The 23,810-nt window shown below is 43.0% G+C and overlaps 1 protein-coding gene across 21 annotated transcripts in view; it reads right to left on the bottom strand.

Annotated features, from left to right (window-relative positions):
• The window catches only part of NRXN1 (neurexin 1), a 1,139,759-nt gene extending 1,116,587 nt beyond the window's left edge, over positions 1-23,172 (bottom strand). For 12 of the 21 annotated variants that reach the window (XM_083175246.1, XM_083175248.1, XM_083175250.1 and 9 more), the window contains exons 1-2: positions 23,004-23,172; positions 19,425-20,719 (exon numbers count right to left, since the gene is read on the bottom strand). In XM_083175246.1, coding sequence (XP_083031372.1) covers positions 19,425-20,148 — 724 coding nt within the window. In that variant the 5' untranslated portion in view covers positions 20,149-20,719; positions 23,004-23,172. The remainder of the gene's footprint in view (positions 1-19,424; positions 20,720-23,003) is intronic. The other 9 variants (XM_083175239.1, XM_083175240.1, XM_083175243.1 and 6 more) reach the window with 1 other exon arrangement.
• Between the last annotated feature and the right edge of the window lie 638 nt (positions 23,173-23,810).

Below are 23,810 nucleotides of genomic sequence, written 5' to 3'. Positions count from 1 at the left end.
TCTGCTGCGCTATATAAGACGCTGTAATGGAATCTGCTGCGCTATATAAGACGCTGTAACGGAATCTCTGCGCTATATAAGACACTGTAACGGAATCTGCTGCGCTATATAAGACACTGTAACGGAATCTGCTGCGCTATATAAGACACTGTGACGGAATTTGCTGCGCTATATAAGACGCTGTAACGGAATCTGCTGCGCTATATAAGAAACTGTAACGGAATCTGCTGCGCTATATAAGACGCTGTAACGGAATCTGCTGCGCTATATAAGACGCTGTAACTGAATCTGCTGCGCTATATAAGATGCTGTAACGGTATCTGCTGTGCTATATAAGACACTGTAATGGAATCTGCTGCGCTATAAAAGACACTGTAATGGAATCTGCTGCGCTATATAAGACGCTGTAACGGAATCTGCTGCGCTATATAAGAAACTGTAACTGAATCTGCTGCGCTATATAAGATGCTGTAACGGTATCTGCTGTGCTATATAAGACACTGTAATGGAATCTGCTGCGCTATAAAAGACACTGTAATGGAATCTGCTGCGCTATATAAGACGCTGTAACGGAATCTGCTGCGCTATATAAGAAACTGTAAACAAATTAATAAATAAATAACATATGTGCAGAATAAAGAGTAAGTTGCAACATAAGTGGATACATTTTTTTTTCGTGCAAAGAATTATAAAAAGAAGCATAAAGGACACATACGTCGTATTTGTTGTGTGCGTACAGCAAGAACACTGCAATCTTCACATTAGTGTATTGATTCAACACCAAATGTACTCAATTCCCAAGAAAAGGTTTTACTTTTACTGTTATACCCATGAAATGCCACAATTTTCACAGCTGCTATATCATTCAACGTACTAAGATTTTCCAATTGTGACAGTTTGGGAAATGCGGTCCATCACAGCTGCCTGACAATGAGTGTTTGTGTGTCAACTGTTCTGCCTGTTATCATTCCAGCTTGTTTTTTTGGCTACTCTCATCGCAGACCAGCTGTTAATTCAGAATGCACTGTAGACCGGCCGATGTAAAGCTTTAGGAGGCTTTTTTTATTTAAAAAGAAAAAAAAAAGTAAAACATTTCTAATATTAATTTAAAGTGTTATTTTTCTTCAGGACAGGTGAGAACCGATACGCACTATTTTAAACCCACAATACTCTGAAATCACACGAGTTTGCATCTGGATATTATAATCATCTACTTCGAGTTCTTTTAATTTCGCAATAGTCAAATAGTCATTTTTGAGGGATTAAAATGTTTTCCTTGTAAATGGGTCGGAAGAATGTGAGTTGTAAACAACTTGGAAAGGGAACGATTGTGAAATAATTTTCCTAGCATCAGTAGGATTTCATCAAATATCTTCTGAGAAATTACATAAACTGGAGGCCCATGACGTTTTATGGGACTGATTTAGAGTTGATGAATTACTGACGTGCAAATTCCAGATTGAGCAATTATCGAATGACTGTGCATGTCTATTAAACGCACTACGTATGTGCGAGGCCGATTAGCAACAGAATGGTAAATGCAAAGTGGTGAGACCCAGAATGACAGGAAGGCAGCGTTTGGAGCGGTGGTAACCGGACATTTTCTGGGAGTGTCAGGAAATTTTGGGCGTGTCCAAGTGTTTTAAGGGAGAATTTGTGATGTCAGCTCCGGCCTTGATCAGCCCATCTCAGTTGCCGAGTTGGTGAAGGGTCAGACTTACATTTCTACAGACTGGAGAAAACATTTAATGGTTCGTGAGTTGCGTATGGATTGGTGGGTGGATAGCAAATAGCGATCCATTTGCAATTTAACCACTTCGGTGGTATGCTCGGAAATTTTCTGGGCTCAGCTGAGGTGCTGTAGCAGGCTGTCCCGGAAAATTTCCGGGCATTCTAGTAGGTAGGTGTGCCAGTCGTGCCTTCAGCAGTCCACCACTGGCACACCCCCTCCTGTCGCTCCCCCCTGACCTCCACGCTCCCGCGATCATAAGCCGAAGCTCCCCTGCCACTGCTCCCACCGCCATTCGCACTGCATCAATGACCAGGTGGCAGGCCCCGCTCAGGGAGGTTCAGAATCGGGAGCGCTTGGCAGTTTGGGCGCCCGAGTCCCCCCGAACCTCCCCAAGCGCGGCCTGCCACCTGGTCACTGCTGCAGTGCGAATGTTCACTGAGAAAGACTAGCAACAAAGTAGTTCAGGGTTACTTTACTGTTCAACCTTCTATACCTCAGATCAATGATGTAACGAAACTCAAATGTGCCCTGAACAGGCATGCCCCCATGTGTGCTGGATGTTGTACAGAAGGGGTTGGGGCTGGCAGCACTGGTAAGTGCAGTGCTTACTGGTCACCTTTAAAGACTGCAGCACAGCATCCTGTTAGACAGATGAAATGGTCATGGGACAGTGCAGCCCCCAGAGCCATGGTCACAAACCCCTAGTTACAGCAGGCCCTGCTTTAGGCAGCATTTTGAGATCAGAGAGCGGAGGCAGCTCTTGTTTACGTTATGCGGGGGGCCTCCAGCCCCGGATCTCCGGACCTGCACCAGCCCAGGAATAACACACGATTTACAGCAAATGATTCAAGACTCTTGCTGTTATACATTAAAGGGACATTACCGATATAGTTAACAGAAGAGGGTTACCTTATCACATAGATAATATCTGTTCTTTCACTTTCAAGTCATGAAAAATATTAGTTTTATTTGGGGGGGGGGGGGTCAACAGACATATGGGGATAGAAACCATTCCTGTTCTGCAGGAAGCATATATTTGGCTCCCCTATTTGAATTTTGAACCATGCTGCAGCCCCTCTCCTGGAGCCACCACTGATTATAACACAAATGTCTTTACTGTATTTCAGTTTTACATTTACGGCACTTGTAATAACATGATAACGCTGCACCGTTGTTTGTATATTATGTATCCAGCACTGACCAGCGCCTTCAATGGACCAATCAAAGCAATGGTCTATTGTCATTATATGAGTGTTCTGCTCTGACAGCGCGTCTCTGCATCAAACAATTAACAATGTCCCGTACTATCTAATGATATATTTATCACTATGTATAAATATTTATAATAAAATGATTATACTATGGTGCACTTTAATGTGTAGGTCACTAATTATTCTTCAGTAGAAAATTATCTGAAAACTTTTATTTATTAATGTATGTGTATTTACACATGCAGCGCCATATATTATTCAAAACTGTCATTATGTAAAGTATGTATCACGGGCAATGTTTGTATAATTATTCTGTCGTATAGAACACAGCTAAGAGCTGCAATATTTGCCATTTTAATGTTTGTGTGTGATTGGAAATGGGATATTGCATGGTACCCAACTCCTTCTTGTATGACTTTACTAAAAGTAAGAATATATTGAATTATATATAATTTATTTCATCTTGGAGCATTTCCATGAAGTCTACCTATAACTATTCATTGTTCTAGCAACAGATTTGACAGGAAAACAATCTGCCTTGTGGTAATGAGGTAAAGCAAGATGAAAGAGACCTGCGTACAGATGGATGTTCCCTCTGAAGCTGGAGGTTATGACTGTAGGGGGATGTTTTGTGAAAAGGTGGATGATCATCAACAGGTGGATGTTTTGTATGCAGGTGATGTTCCATCTGTGCTGTAGGTGGATTTTGTGTCTGCTAGTAGATGGATGTTATATCTAGTAGTAGTACGTTTATTTATAAGGCGCCGCAAAGTGTCCGCAGCGCCGTACAGAGCAAACAATAGAGGAAGGGAAGAACAGGACAGGAGGACAGGTGAGGTAAAGAGGTAGGGTGAGTACGTGAGGCAGGAGGACCCTACTCATAAGAGTTAACATACTAAAAATAGGTGGGTGGACGAACGAAAAACAACAGGATAAGTAGGAACGGAGGGGAACGGAGGCAGGATAGGAGGATCAAAAGAGGTTAGGAGGAGGGATAGGCTAGTCGAAAAAAGTGGGTTTTGAGGGAGCGCTTGAAGGATATCTGTAGGTGGATGTTGTGTCTGCAGATGGGGGACCTGCGAGCGGGTAGATAATTTGTCTGGTGGTGGACTGCACAAGGGTGTAAAAAGGAACATGTTTTCTGGGCTTTGCAAATCTAAATAAGTATGTTCTCTCTTTTTAGCATTAACAGTACCAACGTATTCCAAAGCCCTATCAACTTTTAACGATTTCCCAGGAAGCATACAGTACCTGGCATCACATGTGGCAAATACACAAGCCTTCACTTCGAAGGTCTACATATACAGATGAATCCCTGAGCTAGCAGAGAGGCGCTCCATCCGAATGGGATGCACAGCGTCTCACACGCACGCCCATCCCCTACACTCGGCGGCAGCCGGCAGAATTCCTGCCCGTTTCCGCTTCAGGGAGGCTGCATATGACCATTTGAAAACCACTTTCCATCCAAATTGCTCCTTTGTGTGCTGAAAAATGTCCTAACAGAAAGTGAAAGCTATTTTTGCACTGACACTAACCTGTTTCAAACTTGCTGGATATAGAGAGAGAGGGAGCCTGTGAAGACAGAGATCGGAGGTAGGAGCAGATGGGGACTGGGGGGTGGGTGAGGTGGAGAGTTTGTGGGCTGAAAACTGTCACAGCTCAAAGTGAAAGTAAAAACTGTCACAGCTCACAGTGACAGTACATCGCAGAAGCCGTCATTTTACAATACTAGTAAGAAAAAAAAAATAAGTGATTCCATTATAAATTGGGGAATGAAAGGCTAGTGCACATCCTGTGTTAATCCCTGTGCATGTGTCATTTTTCTACTGTGCCTTCTGTTTGCAAAGAGCAAGAATTAACATGAATTCACTTCTTTTTTTTTGCTCCTAAATGGTTTTCCTATGATATTACGATACAAGTATAAACCATATCCATTAGGTTGTAAGTACAGAGCTTTTTAGTTGAGCTAGAAAACAAAGCCAGATTAATGGCCTGGCTGTTCGTCTGGTTGAGGTGATGCACTTAGCCTCCTATGGGGGAGTGGGAATCAGAACACCATTTCAGCACAAATCCCTGATGACTGATTTATGAAGAAGCCCTGCGTCCGATGCTGAAAATGAAGAGACAATCCATTTTTTTGGAGACAAGATAAGCCACTATGCTGTCAGCTGAGAAAAATTGGATCTGAGATGAGAAGCAGGACATGTCCAGAATATTACTTCAAGACTGAATGTATGACATGACTAGACCACAATAATCATCTCCCAAGATTTAGGAGATTTATCCTACACATAAGGCATGATAAAAGTGCCTGTGTGTTAGCTAAATGAAAATACACTGAAAGACAATAACAAGTTACCCTTTTTTAATATTTCATATACAGCACACACTCTAAACAACTTCCTAAAGGTCTGCACTGATCATTACTACAACCTTTTCATTTTGATGCCCGCAGCAACGGAACACAAAGTGACTTTATTGAGTTCACAAGAAGAGAGCATAGAAGACTTTGAACTACATGTGTGTCCTTACTAAGCTTTGATACAACTCAGTGGTGGTTCCAGAGATGGGGCAGCTGCAGCACAGTCCAAAATTCAAATACGGGAACCCACCAACTGCCAGTGAGTCAGTTTGGAATGACAGCGGCTGTGCCTATTTGAATTTTGAACTGTGCTCCTCCCCCACCTCTGGAAACCCCCCCCCCCTTCTAAAATTGCCCCGAAGACACCATGTTATCAGGATATCTGCAATGGGCTCTCAAAATATAATTGTTTGTCTACATTAAATATATCAAGACAATTGGATTTAATTTTAATTAATTTTAATTTTGCATGCAAAAGCTCAAACAAAGAGTTCCATTTACTTATTTGGTCTTTCACCCTCCCTATCAGCCCCCCACCTAATAGTGCCAGGCTGAATTATCAGTCCTGTTGTGCATTAGGATGCTGGGAAGAAGAGGAGGCTTCTGGGAGATGTAGTTTCTGTTGCTGACATACACGTGATCACACAATCTCACACAGCTGGGAAGAATACGGGATTGTGGGGGAAGTAGAGGAGGAGGACAATGGTTTAGACTGCAATGCAATTAATTAGGGACTAATTAGGATCATTGGAAACTAACAATTGCTTAATTGGTCTTTGGGGGTTTGTTTTAGGCTTCTTGAAGCAATTGTTCCAGAAAATAAAAATTGACTTGCTTCTGTGGTGCTCCCCAATACCCCCCCCCACCACCACCCCAGAAAAAATGTAGCCAACCAAAAAGCAACCAAATAAAACCAACATTCATTGTTAGAATGTTCTCTTGTTCTATTTTTAAAACTTTCTGCTACTTTCATTTATTTTTTGGCTTTTTTTTTTACTTTTGTATGAATTTTTGCAATTAAAAGTGATATTTGATCCTATGATATGGGCCCTTATTCTGATCGGTGCGGATATTCCCGCTTGCGTACGGGCCGCCGATGTTTATCGTCTGCGCATGTGCAGAGGTCACTCTGCGCATGTGCAGGCGATTTCGCCGCATGGATTCTTTATACGCCGCACAGGGGGCGTAGAGGGGCGTGAGGGGCTACTTATACTCATTACCCTATGCATACGCCCCGCGTTTCATGGGCGTTCCCATGCAAACGCGGGGCGTATGCATGGTAATGAGGCCGTGACGCGTGGGTACGGGGCGGGCATCTGACATCGCCGGATGTCAGCTGCCCGCCCCCATACAAGATTTCACACGGACAAGTGTCCGTGTGGTCTTGTGTTGCGGGACCTGGTGGAGCGTGCGGCCCTGCATTCGATGTTCGGCGACCATCGAATGCAGGGGCTGCTCCCACCATGGAGGAGGCGTATCCCCGTCCACATTCATGCGGACCGCCACATATCCGCATACGGACGGAGGTGGCGATCCGTATGGAAGGCGGGGATTCGCCAAGACGGACATCACCGCATATTTCTGATCGGGCCGCACCGATCAGAATAAGGGCCATAGAGAAGTACATTGCCATTGAGAAAATACACCTACAACACATTAAGGTCATACGTGAAGCATACCACCTTGCGCCACTCTATTGAATATGTGTCATGCTAACTGTAGACATGTCTGTACTGACTCCACAATAAAAAAAACAAGCACTGTAGGTGAGATGTACTGTACCAAACTGTTGGAGAGAGAGTTTAAGTAGAAAGAGCAGTGGCGTAACTTGTGTAAGGCAGCCCCCGCCACTGCTTGGAGGAGCGGGGGCTGCGTGGGCGCCGGAAGCCTCTCACTCTAACCTGCAGAGCTGAGGTAAGGTCCGTCCTGTCTCACTCCGTCTCTCTCCCTCCCTTCCTCCCAGCAGCAGCAGCATTACAGGCAGGAAGTTCGTCTGTGTACACAGTACACACAACCTCCGTCCGCGCAGGCTGGACAGCTAAGGAATCGTCCCTCTCCCTGCTTTCTGTTCTTGACCGTCCTGCTCCAGCGGCTGCCTTCTATTCCCCTGCACTCTGCACTCCGGTTACAGAGCCCTCCCTTTCTACAGGCTTCAGCACAGGAGCTGAACACAACAATAAGGTTAACTCTTTCAAAACCTGGTTTTCTACAGTGGTATGCAAAGCATTCAGTGTCTGTGTCATCACATGTCAGCATATTTGTGTCAGTGTCTGGGTGTCTGTATTATGTCTCTAGATATCAGCGTCTGTCAGCATCAGTGTCTCTATGTGCAGTCCGTGTGTCAGCGTATCCCTGTGTATAGGCGTCTTTCAGTGTCCATGTGTCAACATATGTGTCTGTGTCGGCGTCCATGTATCAACTTGTCAGCGCCCGTGTTTTAGGATCTGTCCATTTGTCAGTATCTGTCTGTTTGTCGCCGTCTGCGTGTCCATGCGTTAGCATCTGTCTGAGGGGGTGGGGGCATGCCAGAAGCTCACAGAGCGCTTAGCATGCCTCCACAGTGATGAAAACGGGAGGCATGGCTTGTGGGAGCATTATTTCCAATAAGCCTTTCCCCCTCTCAGTGAGGTCACACCCTTTTTCTGGCGGCAGTGCGACTTCGTCGACCGCGGACATCTCGCCCGAGTTCAGTGAAGTGCGAGATGTCTGCTGAATTCTGACGTTTTTTTTAAAGGGGAATTAGCTTACAAGGCAAAACCATGCCAAACCATGCCAAACCATGCCTTGTAAGTTAATTCCCCTTTAAAAAACATCAGAATTCAGTAGATATCTCGCACTGCACTGAACTCGGGCGGCATGAAATTCCGGCCATAGTGTAAGGTGCATTTAGATTTGTGGAGTATAAGTTTAATGACGGCATGTGGCATATAGTGCAAGGGGCATTATGATGTGTGACGTAATGTTTAAGGGCCATGGGGGGGGGGCGCCAGAAACTTTTTTGGATGGGGGGAGCAAAATTTATAGTTACGCCACTGAGAAAGAGATAAAGTATTGGCCAATCAGATCCTACCATATAAAAATATGGTTACATTTTATATCCATGCCCACTTTTAATTTCACCTAAATCTTTTTCCTGTAAAATGAAAATGATAAATAATAAAAATATATGGTTTCTGGATCTATTTTTTTTTTATTATGCTAAATGAAAAAATTATAGGAAAAATGTATTCAAATATGGAAAATAACGACTTCCCACTTCATATAAACATCACGTTCTAAAGTCGGATTTTCTGTGACCACAAGATTATCATATTATACACAACTACCAAGGCATAAATATACAATCACAACTGTGATTGTAATCTTGCAGCAGGGCCCTCCGACCTCTATGTCTGTCTGTCTGTTTTACTAAGTTTAAGTACATTTGTAAAGCGCAACTTATTTTGTTTCATATGTGCTATACATGAAACAAAATAAAATAAATATACTGTAGCAGTAAAAAGCATAATTATCTGATAGAGCATGATATTAGACCAAATTATATATTTTAAAAATGATTTATTCTGGGTATGGAGACAAAAATGCAATATACATTACTGTACACATAACTATATATTTTCCTGTACAGCATAGGTTCTAGAACAGGGGGGCAGGTGGGTGGCTTTCTTGGCTGCTCCACTTCCACCTTTCCCATAGCCTTTGTCCACCTGCCTCCGCCCCCCTGCACCCAGCTTCAGCCCTTACAGTGTGTGGCTAGTTACTGTGAGCTGGCGTCCTTTTGGGACCAGCACTATGGTCTTCTCACCTCCCACTTCATATGTTCCTAACTTCACCCCCACTCCCACCTTTTGTACTCTCTTTTGTCAGCTCTAATATGTCCTCCGATCCACTTCCCTCAATGCACTCACTGACCACCTCCCATCTCTAACCGGGTTCTGCTGAATGATGGTCGCACATGGGCACAGCTAGTTTTAATCTATAAAAAAGATAGACCGTTATCTTTGTCATTGGATGGGTGCTGTGGCAAGCAAGTCCAAGTGCCCCTCAGTTATTCAGTGGCACCAAAATAAAATTATATATTGCCCAACCCAAAAGGTGGTGGCACCCCTACTCCTGATTTTCCAATTAGTCCCCCCCAGCACCGGAAGGCTTGTCCCTTCTCCTGCTTCCTGTCCACTTCCCCGTAAAGTGGACAAAATAAAAAGAACAATCCTGGGAATCCGCAGTCTGTATGAAGAGGATTGGGCCTATTAACGCAATGCTATGGTATTCGTACCACTTTTGCAAAACGCATTCCATTAAACTTAATAGGAGGCTGAAATGCTGCCGGGTGTGATATGCGGACCCGGCAGTCTGGACTCCAACGATCAGTTCTGGCATCAGAATCCCAACCGCCGGTAATCTGACAGAGAATCGAGTGCAAATAAGCCCCTTGCGGGCTCACTGCACTCGCCATGCTAGTTGTTCCATAGAGTAGTATGGGTTGGGCGCTATAATATTATGATTCAGCAGCCTAGATTGTTCACTTTACTGAGAATCCTTTAGGTACTTTCTCCATTGTCCAGAAGAACTCTGGATTTTCTTGGACTGTTGGAAAGTGTGCTTTTCCCAATGAGTTCTGGCACTTTGATAAACAGCCCGGGTGATTGTGCACTGATGGTGGCAATGGAAGTATCCTTGTGAGTGTGATAATAACATTACCCAATAGGTGCCAATACTGGATATACCCTCTATGATTGCATCATCTGCTTCATACATAATGGGAGGCGAGGCTGAATCTAGCACTTGCATATTATCACGCCAACGTCTTTGGCAACCCCAGAGCAAGTTTGACAGACATCAATCTATACACATATTATACACAACTACCAAGGCATAAATATACAATCACAACTGTGATTGTAATCTTGCAGCAGGGCCCTCCGACCTCTATGTCTGTCTGTTTTACTAAGTTTATGCTTTCCGTGTTGTCAACATTTGTAAAGCGCAACTTATTTTGTTTCATATGTGCTATACATGAAACAAAATAAAATAAATATACTGTAGCAGTAAAAAGCATAATTATCTGATAGAGCATGATATTAGACCAAATTATATATTTTAAAAATGATTTATTCTGGGTATGGAGACAAAAATGCAATATACATTACTGTACACATAACTATATATTTTCCTGTACAGCATAGGTTCTAGAACAGGGGGGCAGGTGGGTGGCTTTCTTGGCTGCTCCACTTCCACCTTTCCCATAGCCCTTGTCCACCTGCCTCCGCCCCCCTGCACCCAGCTTCAGCCCTTACAGTGTGTGGCTAGTTACTGTGAGCTGGCGTCCCTTTGGGACCAGCACTATGGTCTTCTCACCTCCCACTTCATATGTTCCTAACTTCACCCCCACTCCCACCTTTTGTACTCTCCTTTGTCAGCTCTAATATGTCCTCCGATCCACTTCCCTCAATGCACTCACTGACCACCTCCCATCTCTAACCGGGTTCTGCTGAATGATGGTCGCACATGGGCACAGCTAGTTTTAATCTATAAAAAAGATAGACCGTTATCTTTGTCATTGGATGGGTGCTGTGGCAAGCAAGTCCAAGTGCCCCTCAGTTATTCAGTGGCACCAAAATAAAATTATATATTGCCCAACCCAAAAGGTGGTGGCACCCCTACTCCTGATTTTCCAATTAGTCCCCCCCAGCACCGGAAGGCTTGTCCCTTCTCCTGCTTCCTGTCCACTTCCCCCTAAAGTGGACAAAATAAAAAGAACAATCCTGTGAATCCACAGTCTGTATGAAGAGGATTGGGCCTAGCGACGCTATGCTATGGTATTCGTACCACTTTGGCAAAACGCATTCCATTAAACTTAATAGGAGGCTGAAATGCTGCCGGGTGTGATATGCGGACCCGGCAGTCTGGACTCCAACGATCAGTTCTGGCATCAGAATCCCAACCGCCGGTAACCTGACAGAGAATCGAGTGCAAATAAGCCAGGCAATGGAAGTATCTTTGTGAGTGTGATAATAACATTGCCCAATAGGTGCCAATACTGTATATACCCTCTATGATTGCATCATCTGCTTCATACATAATGGGAGGCGAGGCTGAATCTAGCACTTGCATATTATCACGCCAACGTCTTTGGCAACCCCAGAGCAAGTTTGACAGACATCAATCCCTTGTCAATCACACCCTGTGTATTTTTTCAATAAAAAAAAAAATCAGGATAGCAATTCCAGAACCGGCATTTTCTACCTTTGCCTTGAATAAACTGCGCACATAAACCAAACATAGGAACTCCATATTGTATATACGCCACTTTTTCCCCTTGGTATAAATATTTTTATTAAAAATATAAAAATAACAAACACTAACCCCCCAAAAACCATTAAAAATACAATTAGATAAACCAATTTAAAATGGTTTAGGCTGCAATATCTTTTTAAATTAAAAAGCACAAAAAACAGCGAGTACCAAGATGTTTCATTAAATATGCAGTTTGCATTGTTTATGCCATATGCTCCATCTTTTGCTCCTTAAAACAAATGTCATTAGAGATCAGTCTGGAGAACACAGAGGTGAGACCACAAGCTAATCCTAATGACTTTTCGCACATGTATTAATCATTCATATCCTCAGAACACGAGTGCAGTGTTATTGGTGTTAATAACAAGCCCCTATTTCCATTTACATCTATATCTTTCACTGAAATAGATTCTTTGTTAGCAGGAAAAAGACTGAAAATATATTTAGAAAGTTTTTTTTTTTTTACATAAGAACAACACTAAAATCTATTGCCGGTGGAATTGTAAGCAGGTGCTTTACGCCAACACAAATTTAGGTACTTGTTTCCTAGCAGGGCGCCCAGTTTTCTTACGTACCCTACCGTACCGAAATCGCATCGCATGGGCCGTTTTAGTGCCGCGCGATGCGATGCGATTTTGTAATGTAATTTATTCACTGCTCTGTTGGCCCCAGGGGATCGCATCGCACCTCCCGCAAAATCGCATGCCATTAGCTATACACTTGTATGACATACAATGAGGTTTTACTGACCCTCCCACTATCCACGCCACCCCGAAGAGTGGTGAGCCCTGCGAGGGGCGGCGGAACGCGTCCTCCTGACCTTTTCATACCCCCACTATCCATGTTTACCTTTTATAGGAAATATAATCTTTAATTAACACAACATTATTTAATTGAATTTAAATAACAAATGTGAGCGACGCTGATGTTTTTTTGCTGATATATTGCACATCGCTCACACTTAAGGGTTTAAAACATAATTGGGTCAATTTACTACAGTGAGTTTTTAGATGCAAAAAGTGTTGCTCGTAGCAACCAATCAAATTCTAGATGTTATGCTGTAGAACAGGCATCCCCAAGCTAAGTTAATTCTGATTGGTTGCTTAATTTTTCTCTAAAAACCCACACAATAAATTTACGTCATAGACTAAGAAGCCCCTGGTATAGAATAAGAGGTTTAATGCTGGTAGGGGCTTATTCATATAGTTACTATATAAAATACTTGATCTTCCAAATTTTGGGATAGACCCGCTTTGCATACCTATCAACTGTACTAATTTAGGGCAAGATATATTTGATAAATATGGCAAACCCACTGAGGCATAGCAGGATATTTACTAAGATGGTAGTTGTATTTCACATGGGATGTTGCTATGGGAAACCAATCAGCATCTACTTCTTTAGCACTTTCTAGAGGATAATTGATAGAATCTGATTGGTTGCCCATAGCAACATACCATCCTCAATAGAACTCCCTTCTTAGTAAATTTCCCACACAGACTCAGTTACATGACAGGCTGTGTGAAAATCTCAAGCACCATTCAGAAAAGCCTAAACCAAACCTGCTGCCCTCCAGCTGTTGTGAAACTACAAGTCCCAGCATGCCTTGCCATAGTCTTAGCATTGCCTAATAGCAAAACTTTGGCAAGGCATGATGGGACTTGTGGTTTCACAACAGCTGGAGGGCCATAGTTTGGACATGCCTGGTCTACTGTATATGCCTGTCTGAATGAGTCCAAAAACCTTCTGTCCTGTTTCGGGCATTAAAAAAAAACAAATTCTTTAATTACATTAATCTACTTGTAAAATTAAAATGCACTTTAATTTTGGAGTGCATGCGACAGAAACGGAGAAGGTTGGCATACATTATACAAGTAGTGAAAATAATGGTAAGAGTTCCACAAATCTAAAATTACAATGATTTAACGACAAATTTATATCTGGATCACTTGCTTCTCTGTGCTCCAAAATGCAGGAAAAAATAAATTGCATTTCAAATAAGTGCCAATTTTCGATAAATCACTTTCTCGCTTGTGTTATAGACCCTAACAGAATCTGTTCAAGAATTTGGCATTCCATATCAAGTCAAGAACGGGGAAAATAACCTGCCTCATAATGGAGTAAAAGACTTTTAAATAATCCCTTCGCTGGAAAACAATACAAAACAAAAATATAATAAAACAATATACTAAGCAATTAATACATATACTGGTTGAGTATCACTTATCCGAAATGCTCAGGACTACAAGCATTTTGGATAAGGGATTTTTGCGGATTTTGGAAAAAAAAAACTCCTACCTACCCTGTCCCCCGGCGGTGCCCCCATGGTCCACAACATCCATCCTTTGAAATTCTCTTCAGCAGCATCTCCAGTCCCAGGGGTGCTTTGCGCGAGTGCGCGGGTGCACCAGTGATGTCACCGGTGCACCCGAGCAATACATCCTTGGGACCGGGGATGTTGATGAAGAGGATTCAGGTGGCTGCCATGGACACTGGGTGATGAGGTACAGTAACTATGAAAAAGGAGGCAGGGGGTGCGGGGCAAAAATACAAAAAATGAGATATTCTGAAAAACCACAGAATATTTTGGTTTTTGGAATATACGGATAAGGGAGACTCAACCTGTACCATGTTATTTTGTCTCCTGACTCTAGTTAAAGGCACTGGTCTTTTGGGAACGTAACCCTTTTAATAGGAGCACAAAGGAAACTGATAATTCTATTTTTCTTCATGAATAGAAGGAAGATTTATTTTCCTGCTGATAAGTGCTGCATATATTATTGTGTTATTAAGGATGTTTAGTACAATTTCACCCTCTAAAAAAAGGTTGGTCAAACAATCAAATCACAGACTAGATACATTGCTAGTGATAAGTAGGAACAGCAAGCACTTAGATAATTGTAAATTCAGGATGATGACATTTGGGTTCTAATCCTGTCCCTTGCATAGTACTGTAATGATTTAATATTGTTCCATTAGAGATGAGGTTTTCTCCTACTGACAGTATACTGTCCAGAGCCGCTCACACATATTGAGGACTGCAGTAATGCCCCATACACACGGTGCGATTCGGACTAGCTTTCAATTTGATTTTGACTGTATAGTCAAAATCTAATCTAAATCGAATAGCTAGCCAATGGTTTTCAGCCATATTCAATTCCAATATGCAGCCCTGTGGCATCGAAATCAAATAGGAAAATAGAATGTGCAGGCAAGACTATATAGTACCAGGGGCGGATTGGCCCGCCGGGAAACTGAGCCATTTCCCAGTAGGCCGGCCCAAAACGTCTTAAAAACAGCCAGGCCGCGGGGTCCTCCCCTTGGCTGGCTGGGCCACGGCACTTTGCCCAATTCCACAATGGCCTCGGGAGGGCTGCTGCGCATGCACGACAGCGCACAGCACCTCCCATGGGCCTTCATGTGCGGCGGAAGCGGGCTCCCAGCTCCTGTTCCCCCAACTGAAGCCAGTGGAAAGGAGCAGGTGAGCCCGCCCCCCCCCCGCATTACAAACACCGCCTCCACCCTGCCCCCCGAGCATTACATCAGTGGCCGCCAACCCCCGCCCCCCAATTACATACGCTGCCGCCAGCACCCCCCGCATTACATAACATAGGCCGCGCCGCCTATCCCGACCCCCCCCCCCCCAATTACACACGCCGCTTCCACCAGCAACCTCCCCTGGGCTTCTGCAAAAAAAAAAATCCCAGGCTGCATTGAAGTCCCAATCACCCCTATATTGTACGGATCAAATAGGGATCGAACTACATCACACAGTGTGTACACCCCTTAAGGCTGGATGAAGAAGATAAGGGATCCAATTCTCCTTTAAAAGATCAACACACCCTTGAATCTATGATCATGGTGTTCATCCAATCAGAAACCATTTATCATTACAGGAAGTGCTTTGTATATGTCCTAAAACTCTACAGGAGGACTTCAGCTTGGATGCCCATTTGTTTACAAAGAAAACTACACCTGTTGGGTTCTTAGAGTGATTGCCTGTGGTGTATTAGTCTGGAGCATGGAATGTTGCTGGAATATTGCATAATCACCTATCCAAAGGTAATAAACTACTTTATGTGTGAATGTCAGCGAACATGTCTGGTGAAGGCTCTATAGCTGTGATACAGCGCTCGTGTTTCTGTCAGTGATGTGGATAAGAGCAATCCGCATGTACGCCTGGAACGGATCCCTGCAGCCAGTACAGCTGTAGCACCCCAACCGCTGTAGCACCTATGGACATTCCAGGTGGGCATCTTGCAGCCAATCAGAGCTTCAACGGGATGCCCCGACCAGTGCTGCACTTACTGGTGTTGGTGGATACACCCCTATGCGTGCAACTTCATGATGTTACAAGATCAGTGGGCGTAGCTGGCACAGGGCACATCTGTAATCTGTTACGGCTCTAAGAACATGGCACTAATAGTATCACCTTTTTGTTGTCATAGTAACAACAAAATGTAAGCATCCCTAGGATGTATAGGCCTGATTCATTCTGATCTGAGGTTGCAGATGACTGTGAGTAGATATCTGCCGCCCAGACAGACAGAAAACCTGCCCCGTGCCAATCTGCAAATGAATTGCAAAAATATCGCTATTTGCTACACAGTCACAAATACAGACGCAACTCCCGAACCATCAAACGATATTTCCGGTCTGTGCAGACAGAGACCGGCCGATCGATGCGGGTGCTGACATCACAAACTGTGCCTTAAAATGACTGGGCACGCCCGCATATTCTCGGACTCAGATGACGGCAGGTTTCCACCCGAAAAGCCGACTTCCTGTCAATTTCTGTCACTGTTCAGCCTTGGGCATTCATTCTATGATTCATTCCCATCCGCAATCATTCATTAATTGCTGGATCTGCAAATTTGCTAATTGTTGACCAACTCTGAATGAGGCACAGGGTACGGAGCACTACAGCAGATATATCTCCATTTCCAAATGCAATAATAGGTTTCTATTTATGAGATCCGCCAAGCTTGGCCTTGGTAACTAGGTGCTAGATAGTTCCACATTATTTGCTAGGAGAGGGATACAAAATATCCCCTCCCTTACAATGGCTAGTGTGTGTGTGTGTGTGTGTGTGTGTGTGTGTGTGTGTGTGTGTGTGTGTGTGTGAAAGAAGTAATATTACAGATGCAGTACTGGTAAAATCTATATTTATGACGAGCCTGCTGGAAATGTCTACTGAGAGTAGTAAGCACAAAAAATCCATACATCTGTTTTTTCCCCCCAATGAATACTCTCCTACGTCTCATACATAATAAACTATAGTACACAAGGTTTTATTATCTTTGCTGAGTTAATAAGTTCACTAGTTTTTAGTGGTTCATATATGTCATAGTTTAATTACATGCTCCTTCAAACTTCAAACATGTCTCAATAAACAATATATATATATATATATATATATATATATATATATATATATATATATATAGATAGATAGATAGATAGATAGATAGATACAAACACAGAGAGAGAGAGCAATATGTCAGGCACTCCTAATATGAATGGTACTTATCCAGGTGCCCTCCCGGTCAATGCAATATAAACTACCAATGGTGCAATAAATTTGTCACAGAGGCTCATGTTGAAGCCAACGTTTCAATGCCTTTACAAAAGTAAGCATACTCATTGACACATAAGATGAGTTATATGCTTATAGGTAGGGTAGGGTAGGGGTAGCTTGCTCAGGTGCCCTCAATACAAGCTGGAACAGTTATATATACTGTGTGTGAGCCACAAAAAGGTCTCCTATAGAAAAGTTCTATAGTACATGCTAGTCAACTTTGACTTCAATTTAAAGATAACTAATATGAAGAAGCTGCTGCCAACAACATTCGGGGAAGCCATAGAATCTTCCAGGCCTAAGGAAGACATGTCCATTCTTCATTATGATTACTGGGATCTTATACATGCCAAGCATTCGCAGGCCTGTTAACCTATCTGGTTTTCTATCACCAGTTAACGCCATGAAATAACAAGAGGCAAATAAATGATACTTATCTGCCTTGGCGGTACTAACCAAGAGTAGTAAGAGATAACTTACCGCTTTAATGTTCAAGCCTCAAAAAGAATACGCAAATGCATAGTATGGGAAGCCTTGGGATATCAGCTCCAATAAGTGAACAAACTCAATTAATAGGTGACCTATGACCCATGAAGGTTTTTGTTGGCAAGACCACTAAATCCTAATGATGGTGGTGGCTCCATTATAGATATGGCTAGACCATACCTTCTGTAAAAACTTTTTGCCTTTAGGTAAATAAGGGGCTAAGGGGGCATTTAATTCCGGGTCACGACTGTCAATCCGTCCCAACAGCCGTGACCCTGGCCTGTTTTTGTTTTGCTCTACAGCATATCGCCAGGTGTGATTCAATGTTTCGCCTGCCAATCTGCGAAAAGGAGGTGTGTTCGCATAAACGGACCTGAATTGTCGCGATCACCACCATTATCGGCAAAACGGGCCTGATACCTTTTAAAATCAGGCCCGTTCTGTCGATCTGCCTCTTGAATGCTGCCAGGCAAGCCAGCATTGAATAGGCGCCCGCCGCTATTTCCCACGTTGGAAATAGAGGTGGGGATTGAATACCCCCCTTAATCTATACAGTATGGCACTCAGCTGTATAGCAAGTTTACATATAATGCCAAACATCTTGTTTTAGTTCTTCTTACTATATTTGTGACAAATTTATATAAAACAAATTCCATGTATAGGTTTCGTGGTCTATTAAGGTACAGCACCATAATACCAGAATAACAAAAAAATGTGTTTGCATTGCTGCACCTTGAACCTCATTGAGTCAAGCTCTTTGCAAACAATAGCAAATGTAATCTCTACAGGGATCAGGCTACCTATATCTTTTAAGAACATTCCAAAAAGAGGCTGTATTATTTTTAAAAAAATGTAGGCATGCATCATGATTTTCTGCAACATTAGTATCATAACTTTATTTATTCCATAAGCATTATTTTCTATTTTGTTTTTGGCCTTTCCTATTGACTGTGGTATAAATTCAGTGGCTATCACCAGGGTGTGTTCTATTCTTGGTTAACAGTTCTCTGTTAGTTGTTATGATTTAGGATAACATTTATCACAGAGGAACTAGGCCAACTGTGGGGCAGGATGATTGCTCCATATTTAACTGAATGTTTTCCTCCAATAAATATGGAGCAATCGCTTTGCCCCAGTTTTGCCCCAGTTCTGTCTCGATAATTATGGATTAGACAACTCTACTGTTATATTACACTTAAGAAGGAATAAGTTATTTAATGTTCTACGTCAAAGTGAAACATTTTATTGGGCTATTCTTTAAGACTTGTACAGGCAATAAAGTCTTCATGCTACAGTTATGTATTGATATACCTATTGAAAAAAAGGTATTTGATATCATTATATGACTATATAAAAGAACAGGAACATTGTCAATATGCAAACGAGCTCATCTAAAATGAAAAAAGTCACCTGATTATTGCCATGTGAATGGTAGATCTTATGGTCGAAATCGATCTGGGTTTTTCTTTTAGGTTTTATTATGTGAGTAATGAAAAAATATTATATTCTAGCTGAACATTTATTATTTGTTTTGTATAGATGCCTTGGTCACAGTAAACAAGGAAGACGCTTTATAGCTTTTAGAAATGAAAATATTTCAAATAAGGGCAAGCGACAATAAAAAGGGCTGGATAGGAAGAAAGGGGATCAACTTAAAAACTATATGTCTACAAACATGCAAGTGTCTTAAATAGCTTAATCATGTACACACATTTTATGATACAACAACTATAAGGACCAGAGGGAACATAGTGTTACCTTCACTGCAGTCTTTCCCTTGAAAACCAGTCTGGGAACAGTCGCACGTGGCTTCTTCATTCACCACTGAGCAAACTCCGCCATTCAGACAAACTTGGTCCTTGGCACATGGGTTTGTAGAGTCCTCCATCTTAACATCGTTGCTCGTTACAGGAGAGGAGTCTGAGAAATTGACCCGGACATCGCTTATCCAGCCTTGAAAGGGACTGTGGTCTTTCACTGCTGGAAATGTTAATTTTAAAGTATTCGATTGAAGTTCTGGAGGGATCCCACCTATAAAAAGGCTACTGAAGACTGTCATGTCTCTCCGTTTTGATTTCACTTCTACCCACTTGCTTTCCTTGTCTAAGATTAATGTAGTATTCTTGAAATTTCTCTTTATAATTACCGAGTGCCAGTTGTTGTCATTTACAGCAAGGTCTGTCAGAAGAGAAGCTGGCTCAGCACAAAAGATGGAAAAACTCAACTTCAAGCGGCCTTCGTAGAGTATAAGCTCCAAAAAGTCACAAAAACCCTCATCGTCAAAGTAAATAACAAGTCCACTCGATCTTTTAGTCTTCATATTAAAACTCATTTCACTTTCACAACAAGCATTCCACTTTGGAAAGCGAGTCCACTGGCCTTCTGTTCCAGGAAATTCCAGGCCACGGCCCATGTCCACCATGCATCCAAGGAATAAGATCATCCAGATAATGAGGACCCCTTGTTTAAGAACACTAGCCATCTTTAATGACTTAATGTCTTGAGGGTCCTTTAAATTGCGTAGATCTTCCAGATTGCCTTTTTAAGTGTGTAACTATCCAAAATATTATGGTCCCTTATTTTAGTGGGCCACCTATGGTCAATGACACCAAATGGACCAACTGTTTATGCTTATTTAAAACTAACTAACATGAAAACAAAAATGGAATTCTAGAGTTCCATGGTAAACTGCATGGTGGGTTCCCAATTTTCAATTAGCAATAATTGTATAAAGTCCAGTTCCTGCTGGATCGGAATGTGGCAAGATATATTTTTTATATTATTTAAAGCTGAGTGTAAAATTTTTCTTCTGGCCTCGTTTAAATCCAAAGCTAAGTGTAGATCATGAACAAGATGCCATGACACTACAAAAGAGGACATGAATCATCACTCATGGTATTGTGAGATCCTTTCCATCCAGTCAGATAGAACTGATATACTGTTGAGCAGAAGCAAGTATTTGATATGGAAGTCTTAAGAACTCTTCTTCTTTCCTTTCCACAATAATAATAAATGAGATCCCATTCAGATGTGGACTAGTACAACCCATCAATCTGCAAGTAAGTTAAATATCAATAAGTATATAATCCAAGCACAGAAAAATTGCACAGGAACAAAGAATAAAATAAAAATAGAATACAAATGTAAAAACCAAAGCCAAGGTTGCAGTGGGAATTTATTTTTGAAGAATTATATAGCACAGTAAGGTAAACATTAATTTGAACCAAATGTTTCGTTGAAACCCAACAATGCATTAACATTTTGCTACATGGAAGCTATAACCAAGTGATTTTTCCTCCAGGACTGTATCCATTTTATCTACATCTCATACACTACGAAGAAATCTATACAAAGCTATCAGTCACTTCCAATGTGTTTGGAAACACGAAGAAGGAGAACGCTATCCCAGCAGGTGCTTGCAAGCGGGGACGCTGGCGGGCCTGAACATTTAATTTTCACAAGGTGAGGCAGAATGTGAATGAATACTGAATAGATGTAATCACCATATCAGGTATTATTTCCTTGGCTACCTCGCCTCTTCTCCCTCTCGGTATTGCCATGATCATTACTACAGCACATAAAAAAATCCACATTTGGCTTATAGGCTCTTAACTCGCCCCCCCCCATGCTCATTTTAACACGTTCCTCGCTGGAAAAGCCGTAGGCAGCCAAAGGGTTAAGCCTCAACCCTCACAATTCATTTACTAAGACATAAGAGACCACAGCTCTATTTAGTCAGCATAAACCCTTTATGATTTTCAATACAGCTGTTATATATCTCACATGTGAGCTCGCGGATTTCGAAATCCACATGTTAATAGGAACCTGCCATCAATAGCACATCTGTCGACTTGTTTTCCATGTAAATCTGATTTTTTTTCCCCCACTGCTGAGTCGAATACCCAATCTACTGTACTACAATCACATTAGCAAGAGACACTAGCAATGTGCTGCAAAAGGTGATGATGTACAAAGAACGTTGCCATTGCTTGCAATGTCTCCTCTTAATTTATAACCTAGACACGACAGCTCAATGTCTAATTAACACCTTCTTTTTTACAAGCAGAACTAGGTCTAATTTATGGCACCGCATTGTGTTGAGGGCTTTTTTTTGTGGTAAGCTTCTACCAGGAGTGACCAGAACTAGGTGATCCCTAATCTAACACATTCAGAGGATGCCAACGGGCATCGCTTCTTGCATGAAGCATTGAGATGGCACCACCAGCAGGATTTCTCCTCCTAATACAGAGGAGATCTAGATCCACTAGGTGATTTTTTTTTTGTTGCCTGCAGCAGAGATACAACCTTATACATCATATTGTATAACTCCTGTATTAAAGCCCAGATCACTTGATTATCCATACGATACAACCTCAACAAAGAGTTAAAACTCAGCATGCACTGTAAATAGAGCAAGACAAACATTTCGCCTCTGGAGATGCAGAGCTGCCAGCACCCATATACCCCAAAATATATGTATTTAAATGTATGTACTGCACATAAGGGTAGATGATCACTCTAATGAAGTGCCCCTGTGTTATCATCCATTTTCTGCCTATAGGTAACTATTGCACTAATATAAAAACATCATTGCATGATCACCATTTGGCAATCATATCAGGATGAGGGTGACTCTGTTTAATGGGAACAATAACAACAATTTTAAGGCGGCATGTCCTGTCTGCACCCCCCAATAGGCTGAGATCAGGAGTCACAACGCCTATCAACAATACTGTACATTCACATAAAAGGCATGCCAATTGGCATTTACAATCCTTCAGGGGGAATCCTTATTGCACAGACTTCTCTATGCATACTGGAAAGACCCCCCAACTACTGGATTTCTTTCCATCATCCACCAGGGCAAATCAGCTCATGCATTTTAAATTAAAATTGAAATAAAATAAAACACCCCTGAGAATGGCCCCCTATCCTCATTATTTATTGCATCCCATCCATGCAATGATGGTTCTGTTACAGTATATCTGCAGTTACATAGAAATAAGGAATTCTCCTGAGCCTGCCAGCACCATAATCAGGGAACTATAAGACATTGCAGCCAAGGAATAGCACTAGGGGTGCAACACATCCCATATTCCCTTAATCCACCTACCCCTCCCATTTTTTCTCATTATTCCGTCGCATAGACATTAGGGAGACAACACGGGATGGATTGGGGACCCTATATGCAATATGCAGGCAATAAATAAGACATTGCATGCTATAGCAATGCTCCATGAGCTCATCCCCTCCTGTACCTGCTCAGTATGCTGCGCACCCAGCCCTGTGCATCCCTCACCCAGCAGCACAGCCTGCAGAACACACCCTGCACCGTACCTGCGTCCTGGTGCCTATGCCCCCCTTATGCCTGTCACAGGGCTGGATCGGTTGTCGCTCCCAGGAATAATAGTCCAGGTCTGTGCAATGGGGAGAGAGCGCTGTTCCCCTTCCCAGCGGCTCCGGGATTGTGCTCCTGTCTCCGGGAGTGAGGGAGGGAGGGGAGCGGGGAGAGGAGGGGCGCACATGACGCCTGGCTCTGTCCGTCTGCAGACCGAGGCGGGGCCTGGCCGGGCTCTGCTGCAGCACCACGGACAGCGCCGGCAGCCTCTGTACTCTGTACAGTACCCTGTGGCCGGCACGTTACTGTGCTGTGCCTGGTGCAGCACCACGGACAGCGCCGGCTCCCTCTGTACTCTGTACAGTACCCTGTGGCCGGCACGTTACTGTGCCCGGGCAATGCTGCAGCACCACCGACAGCGCCTGCAGCCTCTGTACAGTACCCTGTGGCCGGCACGTTACTGTGCTGTGCCTGGTGCAGCACCACGGACAGCTCCAGTTACTATATCCTGCCCTGTGGCCGGCACGTTACTGCGCTAGTGCCTGGTGCAGCACCACGGACAGCGCCGGCAGCCTCTGTACTCTGTAAAGTACCCTGTGGCCGGCACGTTACTGTGCCCGGGCAATGCTGCAGCACCACGGACAGCGCCTGCAGCCTCTGTACAGTACCCTGTAGCCGGCACGTTACTGTGCCCGGGCAATGCTGCAGCACCACGGACAGCGCCTGCAGCCTCTGTACAGTACCCTGTAGCCGGCACGTTACTGCGCTGTGCCTGGTGCAGCACCACGGACAGCTCCAGTTACTAT

Source organism: Crinia signifera, chromosome 3 (genome assembly GCF_055691185.1).
Source record: "Crinia signifera chromosome 3, ASM5569118v1, whole genome shotgun sequence".
NCBI classification, from domain to species: Eukaryota; Metazoa; Chordata; class Amphibia; order Anura; family Myobatrachidae; genus Crinia; species Crinia signifera.
This window is presented reverse-complemented; position numbering and strand designations above follow the sequence as displayed.